Genomic DNA, 12,739 nt, shown 5'->3' with positions numbered 1-12,739 from the left:
CCTCTCTCCTCTAGGCTGTTTCCCCCCCCGTGGCTTCTCCAGCAGATTTATAAAAAAAAAAAAGAGAAATATGAAACACAGGGCCCCTTTTCAGGAAGTTTTTTTTTTTTTTTTTTTTTTTTTACTGCAACTCTATTAGTGACCTTATGGCTACCTGTTCCAATGCAATACCCGGTTTTATACAAAACTCAAAAGGTGGTCCTTGTCAAATCATACATTTGTAATGCCTTAGAAAAGTATTCATACCCCTCAACTTTGATATGTTACAACCACAAACTTCAATGCATTTCACTGGCATTTTTTTTTTTTTTATATATAATAGTCGGGTGTAGGAAATGATACACTGACTTTAAATATTGCTCTCATAACAATCTGGAAAGTTTGGAATGCGTTTGTTTTCAGCCCCTTGAGGCAATGCTTTGTAGAGTCATCTTCCACTGCAATTACATCTGTAAGTTGTAATGTTCGACTCCAAAAGATTCTCAGAGTGAAATGGGGGGGAAAAAAAAGGAAAAAAAAAAAAAAAAGACTGTTCTGTTAATGGCTCAAGCTGCATCAGATTGGAATGAAGCCACAGATTCTCAATTAGTTTCAGGCCTGGACTTTGACTGTACCATTCGAACATAATTCAGTCAAATTATTCATTATTCACTTGTTGCTCTGGTTGTACTCCTAGGGTTGTTGTGCTGTTTGGAGGTGAACCTCCATCTTAGTCTCAAATCTGCAGTCCATCAGCTTTTTTTCTCCTCAGGATGGATCTGTATTTGACTCCATATTCCCTTTCAACTCTTCTTCAGCAGGGATAGAGAAGCTGGCCCAAGTGGAATGATGAGTTCTAAAGGATGTCGACTTATTTCTATACCCAAATCTGTTGCATGTAGGTTAAATTATAAAATTTGAGGTACATGCTACATGACCTTTCAGATTTGTTGTAAATTGCAAGCAAGTTGGGTTTCTGATGGCTTTCTTCTGTATTCCCAGCTGCTTAGAATAAGTGAGGTTTAATATAAATGCATACTCCAATAAGTAAAAAAAATTAGGAAGACAAAACTGTATTGTTACTTAAATTTTCATAACTGATCCTTCAATAACGGTTCTGCATCGTTTTCCTTTCATGTCAGCAACTCACCAGTGAGTTCCTTCATCACAAACTCAAAAGATGCCTTTTAGCTGGTGTTTATTCATCAAACTAGCAAAAACCTTAAGACATGAATATTTCTGAGAGGAGACGCTTGTCATTTTTGGTTATTTAGGATCCACTGGGTAGGAAGAAGTCACTGAAATATTTCACACGTCAGCCCTTTCTGCTGAGCCGTTGACTAAGAGCAACAGAACCTGATTAAACAAGCACTTTCATCTGCTTCCTGCATCAGGCAAACAGAGATTCAACTAAGGACCACCTGCAGAGCTCAAAGATACTGCAGACTGCTTGACAGCCTCTTCACTTCAGTGCAGAAGACTTTTTAGACAGAATTATTTTTCAAGAAACACCTTATTTTAGGAAAGTTTGAAGTTTATTTCACACTTTTTGCTATTATAACCAAAGGGCAAAAAACTCCCATCCATGAGGGGGAAAAAAAAAAAGTTCCATACTTTCAATGTTTAGAATAAACTCAACACACCGGTGGGAGGATGGGTGCAGACAGGATAGAAGTAGTTTGAAGTTGATCCACAGATTTTCTGCAAAGAGCGAATTACCGGGTCCTTCCACAGTGAGCTAGGGATGTCGGGGTCAGCTGAGGATCAGGCTAAAATGTAATTCTGCGACACCCACAGGTCATGAATCACATAAGTGGCACTTAGGAGTGAGCACATCAATAATAGAACACCCATGACTGAGAGGTCTGCAGCAGCAATGTGGGGCTGTGATCAAAGACGCAGGAAGAAAGTGAGATAGAAGACTAGCAAAAAGCCACTTCTTATATTTTAGCTCATTTTTCTTGATCTCAACATTCAGCTGAGGGCTTTTGGCACCATTACGGAAAAGCACAGGGTAGGAAAGAACAAAAACTATTAGTTATTCTCAGGGTCCTAAAGTGAGTTACACCTGCAGAGGGCAAAAATCTGGTCATCTTTCAATTGCATTTTAAGGCCAGAGTTCCACATTTTCTGTTGCACACCACCATAAACTAGATTTATTACATGCCCAGTTCACAACATGCTCCCACTGGTGATTTAACATGTTTACAAGTCAACATAATGTGTGAACAAAACCCTGCATTTCAAATCAATCAAATTTTATTTGTATAGCACATTTCAGCAGCAAGGCATTTCAAAGTGCTTTACATAATTAAAAACAGAACCAGAGTCGTGTAACACTGAACAGTGAAAAAAGAGAAATATTAAAAATATAATAATAAAGATAAAAATATTAAAACCAGCACCCCTTTTCAACCAGGGGACACACACGCACCCCTTCACACTTTTAAGAAGGGGCACCAAAATGTAACAAAATTAAAACAGCATTTAAAAAAAAAAAAAAAAAGTAATTTGAGGGAAAAATTGGCCAAGATTTATAGAGAAATAAATTAAAAAACAAAAGCAATCCATCTAGTCTTGCATCTGCTTTCACACCCCATCTGTCAAGCCGTCCATCCAGCCAAGTCTAAACGAGTCACATGACTATGGCTCTTCTCCACAGACTATTGCCAGCGTTAAACCGACTCAGGCAGGCAGGGAGACAGAAGCACACTTGTGTGTCTGCCATTAGTTTCCATCTTTGTTCACGATGTTTTGTCTGTGCTGGCTTCCCCCGCCAGAGGTCACAGAAACAGAAGCAAGATCAAATCAAAACAGGCAAGGATAAGCTGTCGGAGAGAATGTCAGGAATGGGATTCATGCTCCCTTTTGTTTGGTCTGACTTCCACCATCCGAAAAGGTAACATTTAGAAATGATTTATATATGATGCCACTGCAAGACACAGAGTGAAGGCTATACAAGATATTTCAGACCATCAAAATATGAATGTTTCCATGGCATACCAGAACATCAATTACAAATCTGAAGAAGTATTCACATCCCTCAAATATTTACACATTCTCACATCAATTCCACAACCGAATGTATAAAATATATTGTCAGACTAATGCAAAGTGCAGAATTGTGAAGCTAAAGGAAATAGTTTTTAAAGATTTTACAAATAAAATTCATTTGTAAACTTTATCAAGTTATCAAGAGTATAACTTGATAAAACTGATTTTCAGAATATTAAATACATCTGTCCTCCAATTTCACAATTATATACTTATGTTGCTCCTTCACAAAATCTAGTAAAGTAAATAAAAATGTAAATATGATTACCGTCACAAGGCAATAAAAATTGAGTAAATTCTCAAAATATTTTCCATTAACCTCTACTTTGATTTAAATCAGTTTTCTCCATTTGTACTCACAGTTGCTGATGACTCCACCCAGCGGATCTCCTTTGAAGTCAAACTCTATGTCCATGTATTTTCCCTGAGGGTCAGAGTGGAACAGTTAGATGCGAGCTCTTATTTACTCAGATGTTCATATTCCTCTTTTCTTTGAAAATGCTTAAAATGAGTTCTGATAAGTTCACATTAAGATTTTTTTTTTTTGGTTCAGCTATATTCTCTTTCAAGTGGATGGTTAACTCAGGTTATTTTGAAGTTCTTCTCCCTTAATATTGTGGGTTAGACTAGAAAGTCTTGTATGGGATTTTTTTTTTTTGCTCTTCTGATGTATTAATAGCAGCTCGGTTGCAGATGAAACCAGGCACGGCTGGAAAACAGGCTCAACCAAACTCAATAAGCCCTCTCTGCACTCAGCAAAATGAAGTGAGGGATTCATTCATAAAATGTACTTCTGATGAAGCGGCAACTAGTGAGGAGGCCTAAAGTCTCTGCTCGAGCCAAGGTCTGCTAAATATAACAGGATCAGACGTATAATCCATTGAGGTGATCACAACAGCATGCCTGTTTACTTTTGTTTGGAGGCAACAACGTATGGTAAATAATTGCAAACACTATTGAAAGTAAAAGTGGGGTAGAATGTGTGAATGGCATGTTGAATAGCAAGCTGGGGCTTGCTGGAATAACCAGTTTCTAACTTCATCTGTGTGGCAGGAAGGGAGGAGGCAAAATTACTGGAAGTGCTAAAAGTTAAGATAAAAGGTTGCGATTTTATGCTAAATAAACAAGTTATGTTAAAAATATTAACATGAACAGAAGCCAAACTGATGGGATATTTTGTAGGAAAGTGAAACTGTTGTTCACCTCTAACAAATCTGAGGCAGATAGTGTGGGAATGTCTTGTGTGGAAAAATACTAAACACACCCATGTCTGTCATAATGCAATTACCTGGAAATGTGTAGTCTGGATTTGGGTATATTTATAGAAGGACCAAACGAGACATTGTTGCATTATCCCTAGGATGTGATTTATGTAGAAAAAATGTATCCTCGTTATTGCTCAACTTGCTCATTTTGAGCAGCTGGTAAAATAAGTACAAAGAACTGAAATCAAGAACTGAAATTTGAATAAATAGAGATGAATTACATGCAAATGTCAAATTTTTGACCAGGACTTTTAAAGCACCAGCACAAGAGTTCATTATATATTTATGGCAGCGTTATCTCCAGCTGCCATGCTTTCAGAAACAAATATTTATTGTTGGAGGGATGCAGAAATGGAGCGACAGAAAGTTGGAAGAAAGGACATTGATGGCTGATGGAGGGAAATATGTGCAAATGGAATATATGGTTATATGGTTGACTAGATATTTGGACAGACAGATTGACAGCGCTGGACGGACAAAAGGATTGGCTGAATTAATTGATGGATGATTGTAAACACTGAAGGAACGAACAACCCGATCAATAAAGGGACTAATCTACACAAGGTTGGACTGAATGCATAGAAGATGGAGAGATGGATGATGAACATTTTTTTAAATATTTATGTTTTTCTATTTTCAATTTAATCCTGTACCTTACAAGGCTAAAAGAACCCCACACACAGTTAAATGGCATTTTTGCAACGGTGCCGTTCTACACCCTGAAGTCCAATACCAAGACAATGTTTCAAGTAAAAAATGTAATGCGCTCGGTGCACAAACAGTGCTGTGTGTGGGCCAGTGTTACTGTGCAAAGCAATAAATGTGTCCCAATTACATGGTAGAGAAAAAAAAAAAAAAAAGGGTACAAGGACACTGTGATGATAGAAAAGTCTTTGCCTAAACTACCAGTTTGTGGTTTAAATCCCGACTGCTCCCCAACGTGCATCTCTAAGGGGAACGTGTACACACACAGTGACAAATCAAAAGAAGGACAAAGGTAAATGGCTATAAAGGATGGATTAATTTATGAAGCCAGAGGAAATTCAGCTCAACAGCTTTTATTTCTTCCATTTTCTGAAGTCAAGATCTGCACAGTTCATTTCAGAGTTTGGAGTAGCACTTTGTGGGTGGCTTTTAAACCATATTTACAACAAAACAATCTTAAGATAAAGTTCCGTTTAGAATTATCTTAGTTTTAATTGCAATCTGAAGAAGATCTACATTTCCAGATTATCTGAGGACTCCTGCAGGAGAAGATCATGGTCATGAACGTGATCATGAACATGTTCATGTGTGTTCACGTTCATGTGAACACACATGAACGTATCATGTGTATTCATGATCACGTTCATGATGTCGATTACGTCATGAATGTGATCGACATAAATGGCCCGACTTTCAGAACACACCACGGGAACGCACACAAACAGCCAAGCTAAATAAAATATTCCAAGAAATTAAGAACCCATAATGACACTGTGCCATAAATCGCAAAAGGTCTTTCCTAAAGAAGGTGGCAGTAGCTTTGTCCACTGTACATCAGTGGAAAGTTGAGTGGATGGGGAAAAAAAAGAAAAGAAAATGTGGTTAAATTAGAAAAAAAATAAAAGGGTGCTAAGGAAGAGGTAATCACAGCCTTGAGACTCAAAGCAAAACCTTTGGAAGAATTTAGGAACAAGTTTCCATCTTATTAAAGAGACATAACTTGAATGTAATAAGTCATGTTGAACTACTCTGCATTCCTTTCAACTTTACTTCCTAAAATCAACTTTAACGAGATTCCAACTTATTGAGGTGCATGTAGAGTTAGAAGTCAAAGTGAGCATATTTTATACAAATTTCTCAAAATGTGCATATATACATAATACATTTGTTCCTTTTACAAGACAATAAAAGTTGATACTTACAAATCTTGAAGAGTTGTCATTCCGTACAGTTTTTGCATTTCCAAATGCTGCAGAGAGAAAAACCCCCAAAAAGTTAAAATTATAAACAAAAACATTTGACTAAAATTGGTCTGAAAGCTGCAATGTAAAGAGCAGCTAAGCCAAGTTCTGTTCCATATTTTTAAGCCTTTATTATTATTGATCCTTGGCATTGTCCTTCTCTGGTCACCTGTCAATCATAACATACCTGAATGTCAAAGCCATTTGCACTGATGATGGCCCATAATTCTGTGAGGATTAAGCAAAGCACCAGCGCTTTTCAGGCTTAGGAGGGACTAAACCTTTATGTCACACCACATTCAAGTCAAAGTGGTTCCATATGTGCCCTTGCTTGCAAATAAACAAAAACAAGATGCTCTCCAAGGAGCACAATACAAACCTACAATGTTCACCAGTGGACATTTTTAAAAAGGACTACGTTTCTCTGCAGTTTTCATTTCCTTTATTTCATATCCACATTTAAATGCTATTAAATGTACCACATAGCAGAGCGCTATTAGCATAACAGCTTAATTGCTGATAGCAGCTGAATAATGTGTGTTTAAGTATTCGAATAGTGTGAATGTGTGGGTTGTTTGTCTGGAACAGCGACAGCCAGAGGGCAAGGAACACACAGAATAAGAGATGCTGAGATAAAGGGCTGAAGAGAAATCAGAGCAAGAAGTGAAAAATGGAGGGTAACAAAGAATGAAAGCAATAACGAAAGTGAAGCAGAGCATCACAGAGAGCAAGCATGATAAATCTGCTGTGTTTGGCTGCATAAACAGTTCCCTCCTTTTTCCTCTTTTGTGCGTCTCTGTGTTGGGGCAATTAGATCGGCAGGAGCTAAACTCTTGCAGATGTGCAGGGTTTTCCACTGCAAGTCAACCTTACAGCTTCATTTTTCATGGGCACTTCCTGTCCACTGCCCCCCCAATTAAAAAAAGAAAAAAAGGCAATTCTCTGCCAGCACTGGGATGCACAAAAGACAGTGTAGGGGCTATGAATCATTTTTTCTTAACCACCCGTGCACAAAAGTCAACATATGAAAACAGCAAAGGTTTACACACATTGAACTCCCTCATATTCCATCAGGTTGTGACCAGATACCTTAATGTACATAGTGGGACTGCTTATGATTGATGCATCTCCTTGTAGGTTTGTCATTGTGCCATACACTTTCATTTCCCCCCCCTCCAAAATGGATTGAACAGTACTCGGAGTTGAAGTAGAGTTGGGCCATAAAACAATCCCTCAAGCTTTAAACATCTGACCTGAAAGGTGTGTTCCTTGCTTTTCAAAACTGTTCAAAGTTTTAATTCAGTTCATTTCTGGACTTCAAAATGTGTAATTCCAACACATGAAAATGCCGATCCCCTCCAACATGATGCTGCCACTGCCATATTTAACAGTAGAAATGGTTTTATCATGGTAATGTACAATGTTCTTGAACGTTTAAGCCTAGCCTAAGTATTCAACTCGGATCAAGGAGTTTAAATTCTACAGCAACTTTTCAGAATTAAATATACATTTCTTCACCAAATTTTGGATGCTTTCTATCAAACATCTCTTGAACTGGAGCAGATTGTCTATTTCATCAATATGCAAACATCAGAGAGCCGAGCCTCCAAACTGGGATGCAGCTCGAGCCACCGTCACTCACCCTCCAGCACAGGATTGGACTGCAGCAGCTGTTCCTTGACCTTGTTCACCTCCTGGCCCTTCCCACACACTGCTGCCACATATGACATCACCAGCTTACTGGCCTCTGAAACACACACACAGATATTAGAAGCATTAGGTCAAAGCCTCTCAGACATGACAGAAGAGCAAGTGCACCACGCCGGCTCATTGCAGTGTTCTCCATAAAAAATAAAAAAATAAGAAAATCCCCATTACATCACCCCTCGGCACCCATGAGAGTCAAAGGCGGAGACCCCATTTAAGAAGCTCCCTTTGTTGAGTTGGACTCTGTGGTTTGATGATTTTGTGATGAAATTATGGGACATACTTCATTGGGAAGCAAAGAAAACCCCTAGAAAACCTATCTGGGTGCGATGATCACTGTTCATCCACTGTTCCCAGTGATTGAAATTGGTTTGGGAATAGGCGTTCCAACGGAGGGACTCTCCAAAAATTAACTGTCTGTCTGCAGCAGAGGCTCAGTAGGAAACATGCCTCATGATTGGAGAGTTGGCACAAGTATCATTTCTGAGCTACTAGTGAGATTGACAGTGACCCAAAACTGATGTGTGACCTGCCAAAAAGAGTTCTGTGCTCTGAGCTGTTGATGGTAAAAGCTAAAGGCTCACTTATTTAAGATTGAGAAAGATAAAAATATAATGCAAGAGTTGAAAAACCTTGCAGCAAAGAGAAGTTTCTTATAAATAGTATGTACTTTCATGGCTATGAAATAAACTGAGCTTTTCTTGCATAAAATAAGGCTTTAATGCGTTTCTATAAAAAAAAAAATAGAGCTCTCATAATATTGGTCACAGCTGCTTGATTTTACATAAACTATATAAAAGAAAGTTGAGGGGGAGAAATGGAACCTTACAGACATGAATGAAAATGGCCCATATCGATTCTGTAGCTTTTAATGGCCTTATTACTTTAAAGCCCCAGGGCAGCCGAGACGACGGAAATCCAAATTTATCTCAGACTTGACTGCAGCGATGACTCCTTGGAGCAGAGTTTAATAAACATGAGAAAGAGACTTTAAAGGAAGTTTTTTTGGGGGAAAAAATAAATAAAAACATGAGCGATCAAACTGGACTTTATACTGTCTTCATTTAGGCTTCTGCAATTGTTGCATCATTGCACTTCAAACATATTGCAATGATTTATTTGTAGTGTAAATATTTTTGTTGCAACAAATATATACCTTATGCTCCCTGAGCAGCAGAGAGGTTTTTGTTGTAAAATCCAAGCACCATATTATGTAAATATAAATATGATAAATATAATATAAATATGTAAACATGTGCAAAAGCCTCTCAAATGCATCTTGTGTAGTAGCATAATCTGTGAAAATTTCAGAAACACTTTAGAAAAAAGGTTTTTAAAATGTTTCAACCAACTTAGAAACTATTGATGAAGTGATTTTCTTTTCTTTGATGTTCAGATGTACAAAAAGTAAAAGGTTGGCTTTTTCAGTAAAAGTTGGTTACTGCAACAGAAGATGGATTTATTTGCTTTTTGCGCCATCTTTACCAGCGGGGCAAAATAACTGTGAACTGCAATGAGTGGATTCCATCTGCATTCCCACCATCTGTGCCCAGCCTACTGGATATTCCAATTACCTGCAAGGCAGCAAAACTCAGCAACCGGGAAATGCCATTCTTTTATGAAAGTGCAACAAAAAGAAGCTTTGCACGCAAAAAAAGAAATACAAATGATCTGGAGTTAAAAGCTTTTATCTGAAGAGGCTCCATTTATGGATCAATGCCCATTGGAGGTGTAGGTTTTCTGTCAGAGTAAAGCCGTTAGTGTAATCTTAATGTTGTGTCTTCGTATAAACCCAAGTAGCTTGACAACATTAGTACAGAGGATGCTGGTCTTTGACTCCTCCACCTTTATTATTCCACATGCACTCTTTAAAGTCAGAATCATCATGTTTCATGTGCAAACATGATAAACAAAACCCTCATTCAAATCTGCTATGGGACTTTTTATATAAAAACAACCCACATGTTTCAGTATTCCAAAAAATTATTTTGACTACACTCTGAACAAAGAAGTACAGAGACTATATTCTTTAGAAAGCAACCACAGCACAAACAACTTTTGTAAAGATACCATTTATGATTAGGCGTTCCCCTCCCACACCCCAAGCACAGATAAGGGAGGAAGAGCGGTCTATCAAACGTCCAAAACAGATGCGTTACCGTTATCAGCAACAATAAGGCAACATTTTTTCCCGGCAGCTTCCTGGTATGAGCATACCTACCGATTCTAAAAAGCATAGTGATGATGGATGCTGGAGCCTAAAGCTACACTCAGACAGCAGCAGAAATCTGATTTCTGTTTCAGCTCAATCTTAAGCACAGACTGCATTGTCATTTCAGAGCAGTTGGATCAAATTTGTGTCCAGACGTACAGGTTGCTGTGGAAATGCTGTGGGTGTTAATAAGTAGGTGGGCACACTTGTGAAACAGCTAGCAATAACCGGTTCCTTCCAGTTTTGCCTGTAAAAGCCAGAGATTTAACATTTTTTTTGTCTACAGTCTGCTCTCTGTACTTTACAGAAATTCAGTTAACCGATGGTTTCTTGCACTGCAGATGAAGATAATTCTACTAAGAAGGTCTTTGGAAATAAGATTTTATGTTTTTTTTATTTCTTAGTTTCATGTTCCATTAGCTTTTCTTATAGAGGTGCATTTAAAATTAGAATATCAGACATTTATTTTCGTAGGATAAAAACGTGAGTCATGCATGTTAAAATTTACGACTGACCAACACTAGATTAAAAAAAAAAATACACATACATATATATGTGAGACCTACAGCTCGTTTCTGGTGTTTCTCATCATCTTGAGAACACCATAGATTCTCTGTAGGGATCAAGTCAGGCCAATTCAGACCTCAAGAAACCTGAATGTTGTTCTTCTCCAGGTCCTACTGAAATGGTTCATTTAGAGCAGCAGTCCATTTTTCCTCCTTAGCCCAAGTAAGTTGTTTCCATTTTTCTTGATGAGAATCACAAATGTTCTACTTTAAGAGCATTTACCTTTACATAAAAAAAAAAATAGGGGTATACAAAAAAATGACTGTTCTCACCAGTTTTCCCAGCTCCACTCTCCCCAGTGATGAGTATACACTGATCCTTGTCCTGGTCCCTCAGTGAGCGGTAGGCCTCATCTGCCAAAGCATAGCTGAAAGAGAGAGAAAAATCTGTAAATCTCCATATTTTAACTTTTCATCTAGACAGTAAATTTGCCAATTTAGAGGGAAATTTAGAAGCAGCACTATAAAAATAAGTTCAGAGTAATGGAAGGCTTTTGCACCAAGCCACATGGCGTCTGCTCTAATCAAAAGCATGTGGGTTCATCGGAAATTAGGTTGCATCTGCAAGGCATCCGCTACACTGGAGCGGTTTGCAGCTTTATTTAGCGACACTGCCTGGTTCATATTTGGGATTTGGAAGCACAGTTGTCCATTTCCTGCTGCTGTTCTGAAACATGACTACCAAAGTACAACAAGTCAGCTATTTGAACAAGGATCATCTAGGGATGGGCAATGCAAGAAGTTTTGACAAGGCCTCATTCATCATAACAGTAGAACTGTACGCTTTTTACCAGAGTTTGTCCACACTTTTGCCCCTGTTCCCTCCCCCCTCCTTTCTTTGCTCATACCCAAGCAGATGCTTGCATAATGTAATTACTAAATGACGGTGGAAACGAACCTTGATGGATAAGAAAAATGATGCAATGGGGGTGTGGGGGGTATTTAATACAACAAAGCTTATTGTTGCACATTCCAGGACACTTATACAATGGGAAAGAGGGACTCATTAAAACAGTAACACTCCCACTGAATACATCATCATTTCATTTGTTCCCTTCATGTGAACAATACCTTATGAGAAATGAAGAGGAGGGTGTGAATAATATGTGAACCGCATCATAATGATCAGTTTGTCTTTTGTAAATCATGTCTGTAAATCTGACACTTAACAGACCTACTAACATGCATCACTAATGATTATAGATTATACAGCAGTTCAAGATTCTACTAATTATTTTAAACATTACCAGAAGAGCTGCCTTAAATGTAGTGGGTTTTATAATTTGCTAGCTTTAAAATAAAACCAGACATGACAAGGTGAAAAAGTTTGTACAATTTTGACAATATTTAATGGTTTACATGGCCTTTTAACTTAAACCGAACATCGGTTTGTGCAATTCCTTGATCGCATTGTTTAGGATCATTTCATATCTTCTTGATTGGCAAAACTAGGCATCTTTACCGTTGGCTACCTTTAGCTGAACTTTCTAACATAATGATATCGTAGTACTTTTCAGATCCTGGCTCTGGAAAGGCCAGTCCTAGTTATATGACCTAGAATTTCAGATTACATTGCACGGTAAGTCCCAATTTGAATTTTAAAATCCTCTGCACCACCATCTGAGATACATGGCCCCCACACTAAACATTGACTCAAGGGACAAAACAAATCTTTGGCACTTTCAGTTTCAAACGCCTTGCATCATGAAACAAGTTACATTTTTATACAAATCCTGATAAATTGTAAGAGTCACTTTTTCCCAAACATGTTGGCTATACTTCTCAGAATGTTAAGATGCATCAACTGTTACTCTAAAAGAGAAACATTTGTCCATGCTTTAGCAACATCATTCAGCCACTTCAGCTCCTTAGGACCATTAAATTCCTCACATCACTTCCTTCAAATTGCCTTATTCAAAACACAAAACTCATTTAAGCCCTTTGCATCCAGAATCTTGATCTTTCAGTCATATTCTATATTGAACAGGTGAGTGTTGAAATGTGATTCTT

General features: G+C 37.9%; 1 protein-coding gene across 3 annotated transcripts in view; it reads right to left on the bottom strand.

Moving 5' to 3' along the window:
- myo1b (myosin IB) overlaps positions 1-12,739 on the bottom strand; it is a 71,603-nt gene that overhangs the window by 30,917 nt on the left and 27,947 nt on the right. For all 3 annotated transcript variants that reach the window (XM_015036752.1, XM_015036753.1, XM_015036754.1), the window contains exons 4-7: positions 11,003-11,097; positions 7,887-7,991; positions 6,206-6,252; positions 3,394-3,457 (exon numbers count right to left, since the gene is read on the bottom strand). In XM_015036752.1, the coding sequence (XP_014892238.1) occupies positions 3,394-3,457; positions 6,206-6,252; positions 7,887-7,991; positions 11,003-11,097 (311 nt within the window). The remainder of the gene's footprint in view (positions 1-3,393; positions 3,458-6,205; positions 6,253-7,886; positions 7,992-11,002; positions 11,098-12,739) is intronic.

Source organism: Poecilia latipinna, unplaced genomic scaffold, assembly GCF_001443285.1.
Source record: "Poecilia latipinna isolate Pla-1442-1.1 unplaced genomic scaffold, P_latipinna-1.0 Scaffold378, whole genome shotgun sequence".
NCBI lineage: Eukaryota > Metazoa > Chordata > Actinopteri > Cyprinodontiformes > Poeciliidae > Poecilia > Poecilia latipinna.
Note: the sequence above shows the minus strand (reverse complement) of the source record. Positions and strands in the feature narration are given on the sequence as shown.